Source organism: Chanodichthys erythropterus, chromosome 3 (assembly GCF_024489055.1).
Source record: "Chanodichthys erythropterus isolate Z2021 chromosome 3, ASM2448905v1, whole genome shotgun sequence".
NCBI lineage: Eukaryota > Metazoa > Chordata > Actinopteri > Cypriniformes > Xenocyprididae > Chanodichthys > Chanodichthys erythropterus.
Window position 1 is genome coordinate 45,023,572 of NC_090223.1, and position 25,707 is coordinate 45,049,278.

General features: G+C 51.6%; 1 protein-coding gene across 2 annotated transcripts in view; it reads right to left on the reverse strand.

The window, feature by feature from the left end:
- Positions 1–25,707, reverse strand: part of LOC137017809 (uncharacterized) — a 50,870-nt gene that overhangs the window by 23,892 nt on the left and 1,271 nt on the right. The window contains exons 3-10 of one of the 2 annotated variants that reach the window (XM_067382485.1): positions 25,566–25,692; positions 25,325–25,485; positions 25,046–25,197; positions 24,668–24,824; positions 24,485–24,578; positions 24,308–24,374; positions 24,123–24,205; positions 22,306–24,041 (exon numbers count right to left, since the gene is read on the reverse strand). The exons of the other annotated variant lie outside the window; for it this stretch is intronic. Coding sequence (XP_067238586.1) covers positions 23,267–24,041; positions 24,123–24,205; positions 24,308–24,374; positions 24,485–24,578; positions 24,668–24,824; positions 25,046–25,197; positions 25,325–25,485; positions 25,566–25,692 — 1,616 coding nt within the window. The 3' untranslated portion in view covers positions 22,306–23,266. Of the gene's footprint in view, positions 1–22,305; positions 24,042–24,122; positions 24,206–24,307; positions 24,375–24,484; positions 24,579–24,667; positions 24,825–25,045; positions 25,198–25,324; positions 25,486–25,565; positions 25,693–25,707 lie in introns of those variants that run through there. 2 annotated transcript variants of the gene reach the window in all.

Genomic DNA, 25,707 nt, shown 5'->3' on the forward strand with positions numbered 1-25,707 from the left:
CACTAACTGGAGCGGGCTCTGGAGTGTACTCACTGACTGGAGCGGGCTCTGGAGTGTACTCACTGACTGGAGCGGGCTCTGGAGCGGACTCACTGACTGGAGCGGGCTCACTGACTGGAGTGGACTCACTGACTGGAACGGGCTCTGGAGTGGACTCACTGACTGAGGCAGGCTCTGGAGTGGACTCACTGACTGAGGCAGGCTCTGGAGTGGACTCACTGACTGGAGCGGACTCACTGACTGAAGCGGGCTCTGGAGTGGACTCACTGACTGGAGCGGGCTCTGGAGTGGACTCACTGACTGGAGTGGACTCACTGACTGGAACGGGCTCTGGAGTGGACTCACTGACTAGAGTGGACTCACTAACTGGAGCGGACTCTGGAGTGGACTCACTGACTGGAGCGGACTCTGGAGCGGACTCACTGACTGGAGCGGACTCTGGAGCGGACTCACTGACTGGAGCGGGCTCTGGAGCGGACTCACTGACTGGAGCGGGCTCTGGAGCGGACTCACTGACTGGAGCGGGCTCACTGACTGGAGTGGACTCACTGACTGGAACGGGCTCTGGAGTGGACTCACTGACTGAGGCAGGCTCTGGAGTGGACTCACTGACTGAGGCAGGCTCTGGAGTGGACTCACTGACTGGAGCGGACTCACTGACTGAAGCGGGCTCTGGAGCGGACTCACTGACTGGAGCGGGCTCTGGAGCGGACTCACTGACTGGAACGGGCTCTGGAGCGGACTCACTGACTGGAGCGGGCTCTGGAGCGGACTCACTGACTGGAGCGGGCTCACTGACTGGAGTGGACTCACTGACTGGAACGGGCTCTGGAGTGGACTCACTGACTGAGGCAGGCTCTGGAGTGGACTCACTGACTGAGGCAGGCTCTGGAGTGGACTCACTGACTGAGGCAGGCTCTGGAGTGGACTCACTGACTGGAGCGGGCTCTGGAGTGGACTCACTGACTAGAGTGGACTCACTAACTGGAGCGGACTCTGGAGCGGACTCACTGACTGGAGCGGACTCTGGAGCGGACTCACTGACTGGAGCGGACTCTGGAGCGGACTCACTGACTGGAGCGGACTCTGGAGCGGACTCACTGACTGGAGCGGACTCTGGAGCGGACTCACTGACTGGAGCGGACTCTGGAGCGGACTCACTGACTGGAGCGGACTCTGGAGCGGACTCACTGACTGGAGCGGACTCTGGAGCGGACTCACTGACTGGAGCGGACTCTGGAGCGGACTCACTGACTGGAGCGGACTCTGGAGCGGACTCACTGACTGGAGCGGACTCTGGAGCGGACTCACTGACTGGAGCGGACTCTGGAGCGGACTCACTGACTGGAGCGGACTCTGGAGCGGACTCACTGACTGGAGCGGACTCTGGAGCGGACTCACTGACTGGAGCGGGCTCTGGAGCGGACTCACTGACTGGAGCGGGCTCTGGAGCGGACTCACTGACTGGAGCGGGCTCTGGAGCGGACTCACTGACTGGAGCGGGCTCTGGAGCGGACTCACTGACTGGAGCGGGCTCTGGAGCGGACTCACTGACTGGAGCGGGCTCTGGAGCGGACTCACTGACTGGAGCGGGCTCTGGAGCGGACTCACTGACTGGAGCGGGCTCTGGAGCGGACTCACTGACTGGAGCGGGCTCTGGAGCGGACTCACTGACTGGAGCGGGCTCTGGAGCGGACTCACTGACTGGAGCGGGCTCTGGAGCGGACTCACTGACTGGAGCGGGCTCTGGAGCGGACTCACTGACTGGAGCGGGCTCTGGAGCGGACTCACTGACTGGAGCGGGCTCTGGAGCGGACTCACTGACTGGAGCGGGCTCTGGAGCGGACTCACTGACTGGAGCGGGCTCTGGAGCGGACTCACTGACTGGAGCGGGCTCTGGAGCGGACTCACTGACTGGAGCGGGCTCTGGAGCGGACTCACTGACTGGAGCGGGCTCTGGAGCGGACTCACTGACTGGAGCGGGCTCTGGAGCGGACTCACTGACTGGAGCGGGCTCTGGAGCGGACTCACTGACTGGAGCGGGCTCTGGAGCGGACTCACTGACTGGAGCGGGCTCACTGACTGGAGTGGACTCACTGACTGGAACGGGCTCTGGAGTGGACTCACTGACTGAGGCAGGCTCTGGAGTGGACTCACTGACTGAGGCAGGCTCTGGAGTGGACTCACTGACTGGAGCGGGCTCTGGAGCGGACTCACTGACTGGAGCGGGCTCTGGAGCGGACTCACTGACTGGAGCGGGCTCTGGAGCGGACTCACTGACTGGAGCGGGCTCTGGAGTGGACTCACTGACTGGAGCGGGCTCTGGAGCGGACTCACTGACTGGAGCGGACTCTGGAGCGGACTCACTGACTGGAGCGGACTCTGGAGCGGACTCACTGACTGGAGCGGGCTCTGGAGCGGACTCACTGACTGGAGCGGGCTCTGGAGCGGACTCACTGACTGGAGCGGGCTCTGGAGCGGACTCACTGACTGGAGCGGGCTCTGGAGCGGACTCACTGACTGGAGCGGGCTCACTGACTGGAGTGGACTCACTGACTGGAACGGGCTCTGGAGTGGACTCACTGACTGAGGCAGGCTCTGGAGTGGACTCACTGACTGAGGCAGGCTCTGGAGTGGACTCACTGACTGGAGCGGACTCACTGACTGAAGCGGGCTCTGGAGTGGACTCACTGACTGGAGCGGGCTCTGGAGTGGACTCACTAACTGGAGTGGACTCACTGACTGGAACGGGCTCTGGAGTGGACTCACTGACTAGAGTGGACTCACTGACTGGAGCGGACTCTGGAGCGGACTCACTGACTGGAGCGGACTCTGGAGCGGACTCACTGACTGGAGCGGACTCTGGAGCGGACTCACTGACTGGAGCGGGCTCTGGAGCGGACTCACTGACTGGAGCGGGCTCTGGAGCGGACTCACTGACTGGAGCGGGCTCTGGAGCGGACTCACTGACTGGAGCGGGCTCTGGAGCGGACTCACTGACTGGAGCGGGCTCTGGAGCGGACTCACTGACTGGAGCGGGCTCTGGAGCGGACTCACTGACTGGAGCGGGCTCTGGAGCGGACTCACTGACTGGAGCGGGCTCTGGAGCGGACTCACTGACTGGAGCGGGCTCACTGACTGGAGTGGGCTCACTGACTGAGGCAGGCTCTGGAGTGGACTCACTGACTGAGGCAGGCTCTGGAGTGGACTCACTGACTGAGGCAGGCTCTGGAGTGGACTCACTGACTGAGGCAGGCTCTGGAGTGGACTCACTGACTGGAGCGGACTCACTGACTGGAGCGGACTCTGGAGCGGACTCACTGACTGGAGCGGACTCTGGAGCGGACTCACTGACTGAAGCGGGCTCTGGAGTGGACTCACTAACTGGAGTGGACTCCACTGACTGGATCTGGCTCTGGAGCGGACTCACTGACTGAGGCAGGCTCTGGAGTGGACTCACTGACTGAGGCAGGCTCTGGAGTGGACTCACTGACTGAGGCAGGCTCTGGAGTGGACTCACTGACTGGAGCGGCTGGAGCGGACTCACTGACTGGAGCGGACTCTGGAGCGGACTCACTGACTGGAGCGGACTCTGGAGCGGACTCACTGACTGAAGCGGGCTCTGGAGTGGACTCACTAACTGGAGTGGACTCACTGACTGGAACGGGCTCTGGAGCGGACTCACTGACTGGAGCGGACTCTGGAGCGGACTCACTGACTGGAGCGGACTCTGGAGCGGACTCACTGACTGGAGCGGACTCTGGAGCGGACTCACTGACTGGAGCGGACTCTGGAGCGGACTCACTGACTGGAGCGGACTCTGGAGCGGACTCACTGACTGGAGCGGACTCTGGAGCGGACTCACTGACTGGAGCGGACTCTGGAGCGGACTCACTGACTGGAGCGGACTCTGGAGCGGACTCACTGACTGGAGCGGACTCTGGAGCGGACTCACTGACTGGAGCGGACTCTGGAGCGGACTCACTGACTGGAGCGGACTCTGGAGCGGACTCACTGACTGGAGCGGACTCTGGAGCGGACTCACTGACTGGAGCGGACTCTGGAGCGGACTCACTGACTGGAGCGGACTCTGGAGCGGACTCACTGACTGGAGCGGACTCTGGAGCGGACTCACTGACTGGAGCGGACTCTGGAGCGGACTCACTGACTGAAGCGGGCTCTGGAGCGGACTCACTGACTGGAGCGGGCTCTGGAGTGGACTCACTAACTGGAGTGGACTCACTGACTGGAACGGGCTCTGGAGCGGACTCACTGACTGGAGCGGACACTGGAGCGGACTCACTGACTGGAGCGGACTCTGGAGCGGACTCACTGACTGGAGCGGGCTCTGGAGTGGACTCACTAACTGGAGTGGACTCACTGACTGGAACGGGCTCTGGAGTGGACTCACTGACTAGAGTGGACTCACTGACTGGAGCGGACTCTGGAGCGGACTCACTGACTGGAGCGGGCTCTGGAGTGGACTCACTAACTGGAGTGGACTCACTGACTGGAACGGGCTCTGGAGCGGACTCACTGACTAGAGTGGACTCACTGACTGGAGCGGACTCTGGAGCGGACTCACTGACTGGAGCGGGCTCTGGAGTGGACTCACTAACTGGAGTGGACTCACTGACTGGAACGGGCTCTGGAGCGGACTCACTGACTGGAGCGGACTCTGGAGCGGACTCACTGACTGGAGCGGACTCTGGAGCGGACTCACTGACTGGAGCGGACTCTGGAGCGGACTCACTGACTGGAGCGGACTCTGGAGCGGACTCACTGACTGGAGCGGACTCTGGAGCGGACTCACTGACTGGAGCGGACTCTGGAGCGGACTCACTGACTGGAGCGGACTCTGGAGCGGACTCACTGACTGGAGCGGACTCTGGAGCGGACTCACTGACTGGAGCGGACTCTGGAGCGGACTCACTGACTGGAGCGGACTCACTGACTGGAGCGGACTCTGGAGCGGACTCACTGACTGGAGCGGGCTCTGGAGCGGACTCACTGACTGGAGCGGGCTCTGGAGCGGACTCACTGACTGGAGCGGACTCACTGACTGGAGCGGACTCTGGAGCGGACTCACTGACTGGAGCGGATTCACTGACTGGAGAGAGCTCTGGAGAGGACTCACTAACTGGAGCGGGCTCTGGAGTGTACTCACTGACTGGAGCGGGCTCTGGAGCGGACTCACTGACTGGAGCGGGCTCTGGAGCGGACTCACTGACTGGAGCGGGCTCTGGAGCGGACTCACTGACTGGAGCGGGCTCACTGACTGGAGTGGACTCACTGACTGGAACGGGCTCTGGAGCGGACTCACTGACTAGAGTGGACTCACTGACTGGAGCGGGCTCTGGAGCGGACTCACTGACTAGAGTGGACTCACTGACTGGAGCGGGCTCTGGAGTGGACTCACTAACTGGAGTGGACTCACTGACTGGAGCGGGCTCTGGAGCGGACTCACTGACTGGAGCGGACTCTGGAGCGGACTCACTGACTGGAGCGGACTCTGGAGCGGACTCACTGACTGGAGCGGACTCTGGAGCGGACTCACTGACTGGAGCGGACTCTGGAGCGGACTCACTGACTGGAGCGGACTCTGGAGCGGACTCACTGACTGGAGCGGACTCTGGAGCGGACTCACTGACTGGAGCGGACTCTGGAGCGGACTCACTGACTGGAGCGGACTCTGGAGCGGACTCACTGACTGGAGCGGACTCTGGAGCGGACTCACTGACTGGAGCGGACTCTGGAGCGGACTCACTGACTGGAGCGGACTCTGGAGCGGACTCACTGACTGGAGCGGGCTCTGGAGCGGACTCACTGACTGGAGCGGGCTCTGGAGCGGACTCACTGACTGGAGCGGGCTCTGGAGCGGACTCACTGACTGGAGCGGACTCACTGACTGGAGCGGACTCTGGAGCGGACTCACTGACTGGAGCGGATTCACTGACTGGAGAGAGCTCTGGAGAGGACTCACTAACTGGAGCGGGCTCTGGAGTGTACTCACTGACTGGAGCGGGCTCTGGAGCGGACTCACTGACTGGAGCGGGCTCTGGAGCGGACTCACTGACTGGAGCGGGCTCTGGAGCGGACTCACTGACTGGAGCGGGCTCTGGAGTGGACTCACTGACTGGAGCGGGCTCACTGACTGGAGTGGACTCACTGACTGGAACGGGCTCTGGAGTGGACTCACTGACTGAGGCAGGCTCTGGAGTGGACTCACTGACTGGAGCGGACTCACTGACTGAAGCGGGCTCTGGAGTGGACTCACTGACTGGAACGGGCTCTGGAGTGGACTCACTAACTGGAGTGGACTCACTGACTGGAACGGGCTCTGGAGTGGACTCACTAACTGGAGCGGACTTTGGAATGGACTCACTAACTGGAGCGGGCTCTGGAGTGGACTCACTGACTAGAGTGGACTCACTGTCTGGAACGGGCTCTGGAGTGGACTCACTAACTGGAGCGGATTCTGGAGTGGACTCACTGACTGGAGCGGACTCTGGAGTGGACTCACTGACTGGAGTGGACTCTGGAGTGGACTCACTGACTGGAGCGGACTCACTGACTGGAGCGGACTCACTGACTGGAGCGGACTCACTGACTGGAGCGGACTCACTGACTGGAGCGGACTCACTGACTGGAGCGGGCTCTGGAGTGGATTCACTGACTGGAGAGAGCTCTGGAGAGGACTCACTGACTGGAGCGGGCTCTGGAGCGTACTCACTGACTGGAGCGGGCTCTGGAGCGTACTCACTGACTGGAGCGGGCTCTGGAGCGTACTCACTGACTGGAGCGGGCTCTGGAGCGGACTCACTGACTGGAGCGGGCTCTGGAGCGTACTCACTGACTGGAGCGGACTCACTGACTGGAGCGGGCTCACTGACTGGAGCGGGCTCACTGACTGGAGCGGACTCACTGACTGGAACGGGCTCTGGAGCGGACACACTGACTGAGGCAGGCTCTGGAGCGGACTCACTGACTGAGGCAGGCTCTGGAGCGGACTCACTGACTGAGGCAGGCTCTGGAGCGGACTCACTGACTGGAGCGGACTCTGGAGCGGACTCACTGACTGGAGCGGACTCTGGAGCGGACTCACTGACTGGAGCGGACTCTGGAGCGGACTCACTGACTGGAGCGGACTCTGGAGCGGACTCACTGACTGGAGCGGACTCTGGAGCGGACTCACTGACTGGAGCGGACTCACTGACTGGAGCGGACTCACTGACTGGATCGGGCTCTGGAGCGGACTCACTGACTGGAGCGGTCTCTGTGTCTGGAGCGGACTCACTGACTGGAGCGGACTCACTGACTGGAGCGGACTCACTGACTGGAGCGGACTCACTGACTGGAGCGGACTCTGGAGCGGACTCACTGACTGGAGCGGACTCACTAGCGGACTCACTGACTGGAGCGGACTCTGGAGCGGACTCACTGACTGGAGCGGACTCTGGAGCGGACTCACTGACTGGAGCGGACTCTGGAGCGGACTCACTGACTGGAGCGGACTCTGGAGCGGACTCACTGACTGGAGCGGACTCTGGAGCGGACTCACTGACTGGAGCGGACTCTGGAGCGGACTCACTGACTGGAGCGGACTCTGGAGCGGACTCACTGACTGGAGCGGACTCTGGAGCGGACTCACTGACTGGAGCGGACTCTGGAGCGGACTCACTGACTGGAGCGGACTCTGGAGCGGACTCACTGACTGGAGCGGACTCTGGAGCGGACTCACTGACTGGAGCGGACTCTGGAGCGGACTCACTGACTGGAGCGGACTCACTGACTGGAGCGGACTCACTGACTGGAGCGGGCTCTGGAGCGGACTCACTGACTGGAGCGGGCTCTGGAGCGGACTCACTGACTGGAGCGGACTCACTGACTGGAGCGGACTCACTGACTGGAGCGGACTCACTGACTGGAGCGGACTCTGGAGCGGACTCACTGACTGGAGCGGACTCTGGAGCGGACTCACTGACTGGAGCGGACTCTGGAGCGGACTCACTGACTGGAGCGGACTCTGGAGCGGACTCACTGACTGGAGCGGACTCTGGAGCGGACTCACTGACTGGAGCGGACTCTGGAGCGGACTCACTGACTGGAGCGGACTCTGGAGCGGACTCACTGACTGGAGCGGACTCTGGAGCGGACTCACTGACTGGAGCGGACTCTGGAGCGGACTCACTGACTGGAGCGGACTCTGGAGCGGACTCACTGACTGGAGCGGACTCTGGAGCGGACTCACTGACTGGAGCGGACTCTGGAGCGGACTCACTGACTGGAGCGGACTCTGGAGCGGACTCACTGACTGGAGCGGACTCACTGACTGGAGCGGACTCACTGACTGGAGCGGACTCTGGAGCGGACTCACTGACTGGAGCGGACTCACTGACTGGAGCGGACTCACTGACTGGAGCGGACTCTGGAGCGGCCTCACTGACTGGAGCGGGAGCTGACTCACTGACTGGAGCGGTCTCTGGAGCGGACTCACTGACTGGAGCGGGCTCTGGAGCGGACTCACTGACTGGAGCGGACTCACTGACTGGAGCGGACTCACTGACTGGAGCGGGCTCTGGAGCGTACTCACTGACTGGAGCGGACTCACTGACTGGAGCGGACTCACTGACTGGAGCGGACTCACTGACTGGAGCGGACTCACTGACTGGAGCGGGCTCTGGAGTGGATTCACTGACTGGAGAGAGCTCTGGAGCGGACTCACTGACTGGAGCGGGCTCTGGAGCGGACTCACTGACTGGAGCGGGCTCTGGAGCGGACTCACTGACTGGAGCGGGCTCTGGAGTGGACTCACTGACTGGAGCGGACTCTGGAGCGGACTCACTGACTGGAGCGGGCTCTGGAGCGGACTCACTGACTGGAGCGGACTCTGGAGCGGACTCACTGACTGGAGCGGACTCTGGAGCGGACTCACTGACTGGAGCGGACTCTGGAGCGGACTCACTGACTGGAGCGGACTCTGGAGCGGACTCACTGACTGGAGCGGACTCTGGAGCGGACTCACTGACTGGAGCGGACTCTGGAGCGGACTCACTGACTGGAGCGGACTCTGGAGCGGACTCACTGACTGGAGCGGACTCTGGAGCGGACTCACTGACTGGAGCGGACTCTGGAGCGGACTCACTGACTGGAGCGGACTCTGGAGCGGACTCACTGACTGGAGCGGGCTCTGGAGCGGACTCACTGACTGGAGCGGGCTCTGGAGCGGACTCACTGACTGGAGCGGACTCACTGACTGGAGCGGACTCACTGACTGGAGCGGACTCTGGAGCGGACTCACTGACTGGAGCGGATTCACTGACTGGAGAGAGCTCTGGAGAGGACTCACTAACTGGAGCGGGCTCTGGAGTGTACTCACTGACTGGAGCGGGCTCTGGAGCGGACTCACTGACTGGAGCGGGCTCTGGAGCGGACTCACTGACTGGAGCGGGCTCTGGAGCGGACTCACTGACTGGAGCGGGCTCTGGAGCGGACTCACTGACTGGAGCGGGCTCTGGAGTGGACTCACTGACTGGAGCGGGCTCACTGACTGGAGTGGACTCACTGACTGGAACGGGCTCTGGAGTGGACTCACTGACTGAGGCAGGCTCTGGAGTGGACTCACTGACTGGAGCGGACTCACTGACTGGAGCGGGCTCACTGACTGGAGTGGACTCACTGACTGGAACGGGCTCTGGAGCGGACTCACTAATTGGAGTGGACTCACTGACTGGAACGGGCTCTGGAGTGGACTCACTGACTGGAGCGGACTTTGGAATGGACTCACTAACTGGAGCGGGCTCTGGAGTGGACTCACTGACTAGAGTGGACTCACTGTCTGGAACGGGCTCTGGAGTGGACTCACTAACTGGAGCGGATTCTGGAGTGGACTCACTGACTGGAGCGGACTCTGGAGTGGACTCACTGACTGGAGTGGACTCTGGAGTGGACTCACTGACTGGAGCGGACTCACTGACTGGAGCGGACTCACTGACTGGAGCGGACTCACTGACTGGAGCGGACTCACTGACTGGAGCGGACTCACTGACTGGAGCGGACTCACTGACTGGAGAGAGCTCTGGAGAGGACTCACTGACTGGAGCGGGCTCTGGAGCGTACTCACTGACTGGAGCGGGCTCTGGAGCGTACTCACTGACTGGAGCGGGCTCTGGAGCGTACTCACTGACTGGAGCGGGCTCTGGAGCGGACTCACTGACTGGAGCGGGCTCTGGAGCGGACTCACTGACTGGAGCGGACTCACTGACTGGAGCGGGCTCACTGACTGGAGCGGGCTCACTGACTGGAGCGGACTCACTGACTGGAACGGGCTCTGGAGCGGACACACTGACTGAGGCAGGCTCTGGAGCGGACTCACTGACTGAGGCAGGCTCTGGAGCGGACTCACTGACTGAGGCAGGCTCTGGAGCGGACTCACTGACTGGAGCGGACTCTGGAGCGGACTCACTGACTGGAGCGGACTCTGGAGCGGACTCACTGACTGGAGCGGACTCTGGAGCGGACTCACTGACTGGAGCGGACTCTGGAGCGGACTCACTGACTGGAGCGGACTCTGGAGCGGACTCACTGACTGGAGCGGACTCTGGAGCGGACTCACTGACTGGAGCGGACTCACTGACTGGAGCGGACTCTGGAGCGGACTCACTGACTGGAGCGGACTCACTGACTGGAGCGGACTCACTGACTGGAGCGGGCTCTGGAGCGGACTCACTGACTGGAGCGGGCTCTGGAGCGGACTCACTGACTGGAGCGGACTCACTGACTGGAGCGGACTCACTGACTGGAGCGGACTCACTGACTGGAGCGGACTCACTGACTGGAGCGGACTCACTGACTGGAGCGGACTCACTGACTGGAGCGGACTCTGGAGCGGACTCACTGACTGGAGCGGACTCTGGAGCGGACTCACTGACTGGAGCGGACTCTGGAGCGGACTCACTGACTGGAGCGGACTCTGGAGCGGACTCACTGACTGGAGCGGACTCTGGAGCGGACTCACTGACTGGAGCGGACTCTGGAGCGGACTCACTGACTGGAGCGGACTCTGGAGCGGACTCACTGACTGGAGCGGACTCTGGAGCGGACTCACTGACTGGAGCGGACTCTGGAGCGGACTCACTGACTGGAGCGGACTCACTGACTGGAGCGGACTCACTGACTGGAGCGGGCTCTGGAGCGGACTCACTGACTGGAGCGGGCTCTGGAGCGGACTCACTGACTGGAGCGGACTCACTGACTGGAGCGGACTCACTGACTGGAGCGGACTCACTGACTGGAGCGGACTCACTGACTGGAGCGGACTCTGGAGCGGACTCACTGACTGGAGCGGACTCTGGAGCGGACTCACTGACTGGAGCGGACTCTGGAGCGGACTCACTGACTGGAGCGGACTCTGGAGCGGACTCACTGACTGGAGCGGACTCTGGAGCGGACTCACTGACTGGAGCGGACTCTGGAGCGGACTCACTGACTGGAGCGGACTCTGGAGCGGACTCACTGACTGGAGCGGACTCTGGAGCGGACTCACTGACTGGAGCGGACTCTGGAGCGGACTCACTGACTGGAGCGGACTCTGGAGCGGACTCACTGACTGGAGCGGACTCTGGAGCGGACTCACTGACTGGAGCGGACTCTGGAGCGGACTCACTGACTGGAGCGGACTCTGGAGCGGACTCACTGACTGGAGCGGACTCTGGAGCGGACTCACTGACTGGAGCGGACTCACTGACTGGAGCGGACTCACTGACTGGAGCGGACTCACTGACTGGAGCGGACTCACTGACTGGAGCGGACTCTGGAGCGGACTCACTGACTGGAGCGGACTCACTGACTGGAGCGGACTCACTGACTGGAGCGGACTCTGGAGCGGACTCACTGACTGGAGCGGACTCACTGACTGGAGCGGGCTCTGGAGCGGACTCACTGACTGGAGCGGGCTCTGGAGCGGACTCACTGACTGGAGCGGACTCACTGACTGGAGCGGACTCACTGACTGGAGCGGGCTCTGGAGCGGACTCACTGACTGGAGCGGGCTCTGGAGCGGACTCACTGACTGGAGCGGACTCACTGACTGGAGCGGACTCACTGACTGGAGCGGACTCACTGACTGGAGCGGGCTCTGGAGCGGATTCACTGACTGGAGAGAGCTCTGGAGCGGACTCACTGACTGGAGCGGGCTCTGGAGCGGACTCACTGACTGGAGCGGGCTCTGGAGCGGACTCACTGACTGGAGCGGGCTCTGGAGCGGACTCACTGACTGGAGCGGGCTCTGGAGCGGACTCACTGACTGGAGCGGGCTCTGGAGCGGACACACTGACTGGAGCGGGCTCTGGAGTGGACTCACTAATTGGAGTGGACTCACTGACTGGAACGGGCTCTGGAGCGGACTCACTGACTAGAGTGGACTCACTGACTGGAGCGGACTCTGGAGCGGACTCACTGACTGGAGCGGGCTCTGGAGTGGACTCACTAACTGGAGTGGACACACTGACTGGAACGGGCTCTGGAGTGGACTCACTAACTGGAGTGGACTCACTGACTGGAACGGGCTCTGGAGTGGACTCACTAACTGGAGCGGACTTTGGAATGGACTCACTAACTGGAGCGGGCTCTGGAGTGGACTCACTGACTAGAGTGGACTCCTCACTGTCTGGACCGGGCTCTGGAGTGGACTCACTGACTGGAGCGGACTCTGGAGTGGACTCACTGACTGGAGCGGACTCTGAAGTGGACTCACTGACTGGAGCGGACTCTGGAGTGGACTCACTGACTGGAGCGGACTCACTGACTGGAGCGGACTCACTGACTGGAGCGGACTCACTGACTGGAGCGGACTCACTGACTGGAGCGGACTCACTGACTGGAGCGGACTCACTGACTGGAGCGGGCTCTGGAGTGGATTCACTGACTGGAGAGAGCTCTGGAGAGGACTCACTAACTGGAGCGGGCTCTGGAGTGGACTCACTGACTGGAGCGGACTCACTGACTGGAGCGGACTCACTGACTGGAGCGGGCTCTGGAGCGTACTCACTGACTGGAGCGGGCTCTGGAGCGGACTCACTGACTGGAGCGGACTCACTGACTGGAGCGGACTCACTGACTGGAGCGGACTCACTGACTGGAGCGGACTCACTGACTGGAGCGGACTCACTGACTGGAGCGGACTCACTGACTGGAGCGGACTCACTGACTGGAGCGGACTCACTGACTGGAGCGGACTCACTGACTGGAGCGGACTCACTGACTGGAGCGGACTCACTGACTGGAGAGAGCTCTGGAGAGGACTCACTAACTGGAGCGGGCTCTGGAGTGGACTCACTGACTGGAGCGGGCTCTGGAGTGTACTCACTGACTGGAGCGGGCTCTGGAGCGGACTCACTGACTGGAGCGGGCTCACTGACTGGAGCGGACTCACTGACTGGAGCGGACTCACTGACTGGAGCGGACTCACTGACTGGAGCGGACTCACTGACTGGAGCGGACTCACTGACTGGAGCGGGCTCACTGACTGGAGTGGACTCACTGACTGGAGTGGACTCACTGACTGGAGTGGACTCACTGACTGGAACGGGCTCTGGAGTGGACTCACTGACTGAGGCAGGCTCTGGAGTGGACTCACTGACTGGAGCGGACTCACTGACTGAAGCGGGCTCTGGAGTGGACTCACTGACTGGAGCGGGCTCTGGAGTGGACTCACTAACTGGAATGGACTCACTGACTGGAACGGGCTCTTGAGTGGACTCACTAACTGGAGTGGACTCACTGACTGGAACGGGCTCTGGAGTGGACTCACTAACTGGAGCGGGCTCTGGAATGGACTCACTAACTGGAGCGGGCTCTGGAGTGGACTCACTGTCTGGAACGGGCTCTGGAGTGGACTCACTGACTGGAGCGGACTCTGGAGTGGACTCACTGACTGGAGCGGACTCACTGACTGGAGCGGACTCACTGACTGGAGCGGACTCACTGACTGGAGCGGACTCACTGACTGGAGCGGACTCACTGACTGGAGCGGACTCACTGACTGGAGCGGGCTCTGGAGTGGATTCACTGACTGGAGAGAGCTCTGGAGAGGACTCACTAACTGGAGCGGGCTCTGGAGTGGACTCACTGACTGGAGCGGGCTCTGGAGTGGACTCACTGACTGGAGCGGGCTCTGGAGCGGACTCACTGACTGGAGCGGGCTCTGGAGCGGACTCACTGACTGGAGCGTGCTCACTGACTGGAGTGGACTCACTGACTGGAACGGGCTCTGGAGTGGACTCACTGACTGAGGCAGGCTCTGGAGTGGACTCACTGACTGGAGCGGGCTCTGGAGTGGACTCACTGACTGGAGCAGGCTCTGGAGTGGACTCACTGACTGGAGCGGGCTCTGGAGTGGACTCACTAACTGGAGCGGGCTCACTGGCTGGAGACTTCTTCCTTCTCCTCCTCCTCCTCCCTTTACCGGGGTGAAGCTGAGGCTCAGTGCCCATCTCCTCAATGCCTTTTGAAACAGAATTATGGGCTGGAGCATGCAAACTGGCTGGCAGATTCAGTGAGGTCCATTCCCCCGGACGGCGAAGATACGCGGCGAATCTCCAGAAATCTAAACTCCGTAGCCCTTCCATCTCACAATGAGGCAGAGGATCGTCGAGGCAGCTATTACACAAATCCTTCAAGGCCGCGTCATTGTAACCCAGCCCCACCGCCATCGTCCAAAAGACCTTAGCGAAGCATCCTACCTCCCACCCCTCCTGGCGTAGAGCCCTCAACGCCCGTAGTTGATCCCAGCGCTCCCTGGTAGTGGCTGGAGGAAGGATTCGGAACCCCACACTGCTGGATCCTTGCATGGGTGGTTTGTTCTGTCACGGTGCACACAAGAACAAGATGGTAAGATCCAAGTGCAGCGATGTTTATTATGGGAAACTCCAAGCATGTAATCCAGAACACAGGCAAAGGTAAAGCTCCACAAAAACAGTCCAATACAAAAAGGCCAGAGAAACAAAGTGCACGTAACAAAATACAACAAACCACACTGAGGACAGAAACAACTGAGATAAAATAGACAGACACTGATTACAAAATAAGTGACAGCTGGGTGTGATGATGTAATAATTGGATAATGAGTCCGGCAGTGCGTTATGGGTAGTGTAGTCAATAGAGTGAAAACAGTCCAGGATGGAGTGCCCTCAAGTGGCTAATTCGGGCACTCTCACTGACGGTCGTGACAACTTTACTTATACCTGATTGGTTGAGTTTTGGCCTGCTATCTCTAAACCAGAATAAAACCTGCTCCGGAGCAGGTTAACCATGTAGTGTAAGTTACCATAGTAGTGAAACCCGCTTAAAACCAATCCACCTTCATGAGCCTGAAAAAAAACAGAGTTTGCTCAAACTAATCTTGAACTTAACTGGGTAGAAACTGAAACTGGCTTTGTGCAACAGGCCACAGGGTAACAAGCTTAACAGGTAAACAAGACACACCTTGGGAGACTAATCAAGAAAGAACCAATAAACAATTGGGGTGATTCTCATTTCTTATTTGTGCATCCTCGTTTCCTTTCCTTGCTTTCTTTCCTCGCGTCTTAGTTCCACCCTTTTAGGATGAAAGAGAAGGACGCAAGGAAAAGATGCGAGGATGGAGGAATTGAATCAAGTAAAATGATATCCTCGCTCCCTTTATCGTCACTTCAAAGCATCATCAGCTGCACTTGAGGGATCTGCCCATATGTTGTTAAATTTTATTATTTAAAAATATATATTAAATATTAATAAAGCAAGATTCTCCGTTGAAATATGTGAGATGTAAACTTTATTTAAACAGCAAAAATAAAGCATACATTTAAAATTATTGTGACAGATATGAAGGGGGAGGAGAATTTATGCGTGCGTCACGTTTCTCAATGACAAAGACTTCCGCAAAGGATACACCTGTGTATCCCCGCTTATGACTCCTCAGGAAGCTTCCTCACTCCTCACCTCCTTGCGGTGTAATTAGAGAATTGAGATGTTCAAGATGGCTGAACTCAAACGGTTTCCGGGTCATAGGATAGAGGACGGAGGAGAGAGGAAACGAGGAGGGATATTGAGAAGCACCCTTGGACTACAGATTACAAAGCATGGCACAAGAAACAGGAAATACTTCAACAGAAAAGTCCAGGAATCCACACAGGTAATATGTAACTCAGGCATGGTGGCCATCTTGGCTGAAGACTGCCCCCACCCAAAAAATGTTTAGGCAATGGGTCCTCCTCCACTTTTCCCACAGTGAAGGGAAATGCACACAGCAGCAGGGTAAAGTCTGACTAGCCTATATTTCAGTCAGGACCACTTAAGTCAAAAATTAAAAGAGACAAAATTTAGTCAATTTTTTTATTGGCATATTTTGCTAAAGTTACAATTTGGCGGTATGGCTCTGTTCTAAATTCCCCGTCCTTTCATGAGCTCCATGAAAGCCAAGACCGGGAACAGCAGCAGCTTCTGGGGACAACCTCCCATTTTTTAACTGGGAGAGCAGCAGAAAATCCCCCTGTTGAGAACAGAGCATTTATCAGTGACAACAGAATGACACTGATTAAGTTATACACAAGATTAAGGAGGAGCTGGGGAGGAGGTGGGTTGCAAGCAGCGTGCAGTGGAAGCAGCCAAGCAGCGTTTAAGTAATGCGCCTTATTTTAGAGTCCATATAAATTGGATCAGCTGATATGGGTGGGGTTGGAATTTGCGAACCAGCTGATAGCGGAGCTTGACTACGAGGCCTGCCTGAACTAACGCTGATGCTTAATTAAAATAATGTAATTAAAACCTCAGTATATAAGTCTAATATCTTCAAAAATATCTTCAAATACCCATGATGGTACAAATGATAGTATTAAAAATACTAAAATTTGATATAGAGTTATTTTTATAGTTATAATAATGATTTTATAATGTGAACCATTGATTAATTCTCTAGCCATCTAGTGGCTGTAGTTAAAAATCCATGTTATTTTAATTTTAATTTCATTAAGTGTTTGTTTTCCAGTAGATGGCAGTATTCGTCCACTAAACCCAGGAACATTTTTCATGTCTATCACTATGAATGAAATTTAGAAATGTAGATCTTTATTAAAGTGGATTTAACATAAAATTTTGCTGTTTTATATAAATGTATATACTTAAATTATAACAAATTGAGGCAAATAAATAACACAAAATACCATAAATCCTACAAAATTGCACAACTTTACAGTAAAATAATAAAGTAGGCTATTACATTTGTTTTAAAAAAAAAGTTACATGTTACAAAATCACATTTTACTGTCTGGTTAAGCTAGTTGGACAGAAAAATTAATATTGTTGGCCAATGTGTAATAGCATAGCAAGCAACATAACACAAGTGATAGGCCATATTTTATTATTTGCCTACTATTATTACAATATGAGTAAGCTGCATATATGCCTTTATCTTTTGCATGTTTTCCCCTATTCCTTTTTATTTATTTATGTTACTTAAATCGGCCTCCGGTGGCTTAGACCTTTTGCCTTACCATAATTTAACATTGATTTAGAACTTCCCCTGTCCCTACAGACGTCACCTCATCCCTTCTTCTCGTATACTTTTGAGTGAGTTGTCTTCTCCGAGCGCACACTCCGAGTCCAGGTTAAATTACCCACCGAGTGACATGATATCTTTGACATTGCGTGCAAATGACTGGTAAAAACCCGATCGCGCATTTGTTTGTTTTTTCTTGCGCGGGTGCCCCGTGCCGCCCTGGGCCGCCCAGGCCTAAATCCGTCACTGAATGTTTTTTTAGGAAAAAGTTAGGCTACTCAGCTTAGTACATTTGGCCGCGTCCACAGTTTCTAGAGCATCCATATTTCAACCCAGTGCCATGACAACACCGGCCCTCGCGGCCAAATAAACTGACCGGCCCACCGGGAATTCTCCCGGTGCTCCCGGTTAGCCAATCCGGGCCTGCAAAATGTGTCTGTCCTCAGGATTGATTTGCAGCGATCGACCTGAAGGACGTGTACTTTCATGTCTTGATTCTGCCTCGCCACAGACCCTTCCTACGGTTTGCGTTCGAGGGTCGAGCATATCAGTACAAAGTCCTACCCTTCGGGCTGGCCCTGTCGCCCCGCGTCTTTACGAAGGTTGCGGAGGCGGCCATTGTTCCCCTCGAGGAACAGGGTGTTTGCATCCTCAACTACCTCGACGACTGGTTGATCCTGGCCAGCTCGCGAGAGCAGTTGTGCGAACACAGGGACATGGTTCTAGCTCACCTCAGCCGGTTGGGTATTTGGGTCAACTGGGAAAAGAGCAAACTCACCCCCGGGCAGAGGATCTCTTATTTCGGTCTCGAGCTAGACTCGGTCACCCGGACTGCGCGCCTCACCGAGGAGCGCGTCCAGTCGGTGTTGACCTGCCTGAGTACACTCATGCGCAGGACAGCGGCCCCACTGAAAGACTTTCAGAGGCTCCTGGGGCATATGGCATCTGCAGCTGCGCTCATGCTGCTCGGATTGCTCCATATGAGGTCGCTTCAACACTGGCTCTGTGGCTGGGTCCCAAGATGGGCGTGGCAGCGCAGTACGCTCCGTGTCCCCATGACACCGAGCTGCCGTCTAGTTCTGATGTGCAGCAAAAGATTGTTGAGCTTCACAAAATAGAAAGTGGCTGCAAGAAAAAAGCTAAAGCATTGAAAATCCCCATTTCTACGATCAGGACAATAATTAAGAAGTTCCAATTAACTAAAGATTTATTTTTAAGTCTACTCTTAAAACTTATTATTTCTCCTTGGCATTCAACATCTCCTGACTTGCTGTGCAATGATCGTATATTTTAATACAGCTCATCCATTTTACAGTGTATGTTCTATAGATTGTCTTATTGTTTGTAACCCTGTTGACTGTTCTTTTTTGCATACTCTGTGCAGCACTTTGGTCGACTTCGGTTGTTTTAAATGTGCTATATAAATAAACTTTGTATTGTATTGTATTGTATTGTATAAAGATGTTAAAAATCTGCCTGGAAGAGGATGTGCATCTAAATCGCCCTAATGTGTGGTGAGAAGGAAGGTTTGAGTGGCCAAAGACTCTCCAAGGATCACAGCTGGAGAATTGCAGAGATTAGTTGAGTCTTGAGTCTCAGAAAGCCTGAAAAAAATGATCAAACAGCACCTACATCACCACAAGTTGCTCGGGAGTGTTTCAAGAAAAATCCTCTGCTCTCATCCAGAATCAATCTCCAGCATATTCAGTTTTTAGGCAAGACTGGAACTTCAAATGGGACCGACTTCTACGGTCAGATGAAACTAAAAAAATAGCTTTTTGGCAGCAAACCCACCAGATGGGTTTGGTGCACACATGGATAAAAAGTACCCCATGCCCACGGTTAACCCTTTCGCACGTAAGTTTCAAATATTCTGTCTGACCCCCCAGCGTGAGTTTTTTAAGGCGACCGTTATTTAGAACGTATCACTTTATGGTTTCCATGGTGACGCGTCATTGCTTGTTATGTGACACACCGCTGCACTGTATGAATGATGATCTGCTTTCATTTAATTTTTCCTTTTTTATTCAAAATATTCACAAATTTGTTAACTATAGCATGAAATATCTAATATTCCGATTGCCAAATATGTGCAAGTGGATGTGTTTTGCTGTTTAAACACCTTTATAACGATCGCGTTAGTTGAGCCATATGAGCGATGGGCGCCGCCATGTTAGTTTGCACCGCACAGAGAATCGGATCTGTTGGATTTACAACCTGTGAATTTATCCACTTCTCCCGAAATACATGAAAGTAAGTGTGCCGGTGAACTGAGGAAGAATAGAGTAAGCTTTTAAGTTACTTTCACAATGTGTATCTGATATGAATTAAACATGTTGTCAAGTTATAATGGAAAGGGTTGTTATTTCCGCTTCTATAGACATCATTGTGTATTTTACAAACTCTAAATATATTGTTTTGTTAGTACTCATGTGTATTTAAATGTCTGAAACCTGAAATGAACATTATTTGGTTGAAAACACTGCATATATGTAATATATTTTTGACGTTAATTTGACGTTCATACACTGATGTCCAATTGATGCTGAAAAAAAAAAAATTACTTAAAAAAAACAGGTCAAAAACGCAAATCAAACTGATATTTTTTCGACCACCAAAATAACAACACAAAAGCAATGCAATGAATAAAAAATACAAAGTTCTGTCATGAAACTCTAAATGGGCAGTCTAATAGGTCCTTAAATCAACTGCTCGTAATCACATCATTATCAATAGGACACAGATGATTGGTTGCTGCTGTATTAGTAGCCAATGAGCTTGCATGCTCAGTCTTCAAATACTTGAGTAGCATTTGCCTTAGCAGTGCAGCACGCTATCAGAAACCCTCCACCTTCCCCAGCTCCACCTGTATAGATCTGCTACGGGTAATTCATGTATGCTATATTGTACAGCAGCAGTATTTATTATATTTTTTACATATATGTATATATTTATTGACATCAATATTTTTACATCAAATTGACGTCAGTTTTTTTACATCAAATTGACGTCAGTTTTTTGACATCAAATTGACGTCCGTTTTTAGACATCAAATTGGCGTCCGTTTTTAGACATCAAATTGACGTCCGTTTTTAGACATCAAATTGACGTCCGTTTTTAGACATCAAATTGACGTCAATATTTTGACATCAAATTGACGTCAGTTTTTTTACATCAAATTGACGTTAATATTTAGACATCAAATTGACATCAATATTTTGACATCAAATTGACGTCAGTTTTTAGACATCAAATTGACGTCAGTTTTTAGACATCAAATTGACGTCAGTTTTTAGACATCAAATTGACATCAATATTTTGACATCAAATTGACGTCAGTTTTTAGACATCAAATTGACGTCAATATTTTGACATCAAATTGACGTCAGTTTTTAGACATCAAATTGACGTCAATATTTTGACATCAAATTGACGTCAGTTTTTAGACATCAAATTGACGTCAATATTTTGACATCAAATTGACGTCAGTTTTTAGACATCAAATTGACGTCAGTTTTTAGACATCAAATTGACGTCAGTTTTTTTGACATCAAATTGACGTCAGTTTTTAGACATCAAATTGACGTCAATTTTTTTTTTTACATCAAATTGACATCACTTTTTTGACATCAAATTGACGTCAATTTTTTGACATCAAATTGACGTCAGTTTTTAGACATCAAATTGACGTCCGTTTTTAGACATCAAATTGACATCAATATTTTGACATCTATTTGACGTCAGTTTTTAGACATCAAATTGACGTCACTTTTTTGACATCAAATTGACGTCACTTTTTTGACATCAAATTGACGTCAATTTTTTGACATCAAATTGACGTCAGTTTTTAGACATCAAATTGACGTCAATATTTTGACATCAAATTGACGTCAGTTTTTTTTTCATCAAATTGACGTCAATATTTTTACATCAATTTGAAGTCCACACACTGATGTCCAATTGATGTAAAAAAAAAAATGAAATGAAAGACGAATCATTGCACACTGTGATACTGATCATATGAACTCCTCTGTGCAAAAAGGATTCATTTGATTTATTTGCTCTGGTTAAAGCACAAGATTCTGTTTAGGACACTTTTTTGGGAAATTAAATTTCTTATAACAGTAGGCTTTTGAGATGTTAGAGGGGGGAAAGCGTCCTCGCTATCCCATACTGCTTACTGTTAAACAATCTGTACCATGAATGTGTAAAATTGTGAAATTACTAAAAACAAGTAGAAATGTAAATGTCTGCTGTCATTCCAGTTTATGTAATGACGTTGAGCCTGTTTTTGAACTTCATGTAAACAGCCAGCAGATGGCGCTGCAATCATCTGAATGACTAATTTATACTTGCTGCTTTTATAATTTATAATTGTCCAAATGACTATCTACAATTTTTGATTTTGCTTAACAAGAACTATTATTTTAATTTAACGTGCCAGATGTGTACAACCATATTTCATCTTTCAATAGTTATACTTCTGGACCTTTAGCCTTCATGTCATTAGTGTTATAAATAGCCTAATTCTTTTTTATATTGCATTGGATTATTTGAGGATGCCTACCGCTTTAAGAGAACAAGGTGTCCCTTATTTAGACATCCTTCCGTGAAGCAGCCTTTTTTAGAATGTGTAAATGTCTCGACATGCACTTTAGTGTATTACATATTTTCCATGGAAAAAAAAAAAAAATAGCTTCCTGGTTCATACAGGTAGCATAAAACAAAGGCCCTGTCATAACCTGTTAAAATTTCCCACTGAAAGACTCAAATAATTACTCAAGACGCTGTTTCACCATTCTGAGTTTTTACTTTAGAAAAGTATAATCATAGCAGTGTATTTACATTGCTCTTACTGAGAATAGAGTGCTTTAGTTTGTATGTTAAAACACCATGGTGTACACAGAACAACTACATAAGACTGCATACAAAAATAATAAGCATGTGTCTATCATTTGACAGTATTGTTAAACAGGCTGATAAGTACTGTCTGTAAACTGTCCAAGCTAAGTTTTTTCCTGTTTAAGATTTTAACAAAAATATAACAGTTTCATCTATATCTAAATATATCATATATATATACACTTTTTCTTGTTTTTGTAAAACAAACAAACAAACAAACAAACAAAACAAATGCACAAAAGAAAAACCCTTCTTTCACAGACTGAGATATGAAATATTTGAAATGCCTTTTTAGCAATACAAAAATATGAATGAAAAAAAAGTATTACATGACCTCCTAGATTATTTAAGGCACAGAACCTCTTATTGTTGAATTTATGAAACCCAAAACTCTGTGCAAACCTTTAATTACTAAACCGAAAGTTTCCTATTATTGGTGATACTTCCAAAGGAATGATTCATTGTAACTGTACAGATGAATAAGCAAATACCTATAATTTGTTTTAGTGGCACTGTATGATAAGAACCATCTTGGCCCTGTTATCATGCCTTTAAATTTTGCATTTGCAGATGTGACTCAGGGTCACATTTGACATTGTGTGTGAAATTCTGTACAATAATAAAGAAAAATGAATAGTAATCCATGATGACCTCTTTGAGCATTTTAGTCACTGATCAAAGTCTTTAGAAACAGTGAATCCTAAATTGAAGGTCTTGAATTTGAGTCCACACAATGAACATTTGCATAGATCTTATTACTGGCCATATTTCTTTGTAACTGTAAAGGTTACATACAGAGATAATTCAATATTTCAGTTGTGTGCAGCACAGCTAAACAGACTGATAGGAAGTGTCTATTTGAATAATGGGTGAGAAATGCAAAGAAGAGGCCCATGTGGGATCTTGGCCAGTGCTGTGGGGGAATTTCAGCGCTCCACATTCATTAAGAGCTTGTTCGGTTCTGATGCTCGTGCTCCACTGTCCTTCTGTGCTCTTTGTTAAGCCTTCAAAAGCTTGATATCCATCATCACTTGGTGTGACGCTGCCATCATGGAGCAACAGAGAAGGATAAAGTGGATTTTTACTAGTGATGAGATTTTTCACAATTAACTTTTCATCAGAATCAGCATCATCTGAAAGATTTAAACTAACATCTGCATCATTTCCCTGGTTCACAACACTGTTGAAGCACTGATATCCGTCTTCCAAAGCATCAATCGTGGGAAAGTTAAACTTGCTCTTGCTGATATCAGCGCTCATAGAAGAGTTTTCCCTCTTGTCGGACTGACAAGAATGATCACAACTGTGCTGCTCCAGGAATAAAGAATCATCAGGGCTTGATTCCAAATACGTCATGTTGCTGAAAAACGATGAGCCAGAGCAGTTGCCCGAATCTCGGCTTGCGCGGTTGTATTGTGGCAAGACACAAGGTGTGTTGCTGGTAAAAGGAAGGGATTTGAAATCCTTCTCCAGGGCATTTTTGACGTGTAATGAGATGTTGATCGAACTACAAGAATCAAGGCCAGCCTGGCCGTAATCGTCTGCCGCCGACTCAACACTGTGGGAACTTTTCTCATTGGTTGTATCTACTGATGACGCTGAGATCCTGTAGAGAGACAAACATGTTGAGGGATTATTAATCAGAATTAGTCTGTCATGTGTTTCTGAAGTTCTTGGGAAAACTTACAATTTCTTTTCCTGAAATTCCAGTTTTGGAATCTCTACATGGATTGTGGAGAAGTTCATAATGGAAGGAGGCAAAATATGACCCTATTAAACAAAAGTGAAAAAATAAAGGGTTATTGAGCATATAGATAACTATTTCAAGATAAAATAAATAGTTAACCAACAAACTGCATATCTTTGTCCCACCTTCTCTTGTCCAAAACTGGCATCTACTTTTGGCTTGGAGATCTTGTCCCACCATTTTGTCTTCATCCTGTAATGAGGAAGTAAAGTGTGTCAGAACTGAATTTGTGAAGGATTCACAAAGGAATAGCAAAAATGTGAAATGTAGAATGATGGCGAGACACAAAACAGAGATCTCACCTCAAAACGCAGATGAAGATAGCACAAATGATGAAGATTAAACCAACACACAGAGGTGGAACCAACTTTCTGACCATATCATTTGGAGATGAGGCTTTGGAGCACATATAGATTGATCAGGATCATGAAAGAGCACTAACACACATGCAGGAATGAATCTGAGAACAAAATAGATAGACTTACGGCTGGTGAACTCAACTGGTGCGCTCTGGTCACTCAGTATCTTGTGTCCGTTATAGCTTGTGCTCATTCTTGCTGTCAGAATGTAGTCGGTGTTTGGCTGGAGATGTATGCTCACAATTTCAGAGAATCTTACTGAATTTGACTCATTTTTGTACACCTGTATGGACAATTTTTATTATTATTTATTTTTACAATTCTTTCAATATGTGAATATGTGTGAATATATTTCATATATATATATATATATATATATATATATATATATATATATATATATATATATATATATATATATATATATATATATATATATATATATATATATATATATATATATATATATATATATATAAAATCATCTATATATCATATTCTTACTGTTTCATCTTTCCCTTTAATCCTATAGCTCAGATGTATTTCCAAACTGTTTTTAAAATTTCCTGCAGGATAACTTGTGTACTTGTCTTCCCAAGTTACATAAAAATTTCCATCTTCAGTCTTCACTGATAAAACTGGAGTTTTCGGTTTGACTGCAGAAAATTAAAATCACATTTGTAAATGTATCAAATAAAGGCTGGATAACACTTTTTTTTTATTTCAGAACATTCAAAAGTAATGGAAAAAGCCTAACAAGAACATATAGACAATTATACTCACTGAAATCCTCTGTCATCAATGTTTTGCTTAATAAAACGTTTGTTCCTTCCAGAAGTGTAGTAGTGAACTTCTCTCCTATAACAAACCCTTGGACTTCAACTTTACATTCACAACTGGGACTGTGATGACTTCTCTCAAAGATGCATGTATATTCTTTTAACCTGCAATATAAGAGTTAATCATGTCAGTTGACTGCTAAATGAACAGTAATTACATTTTGTTGAACTGAACAAACACTTACAAATCTGCTTCAGTATGTGTGATATTAAGTTTGTATCCAGAGCAACTTATGGGACCGTCGGACTCCAAACTGCACTTCATTTCTGTCTCAAAGTCATTGAAACACTTTAAGTCGTTCACTGTGGGTTCTAGACAGATTTTAG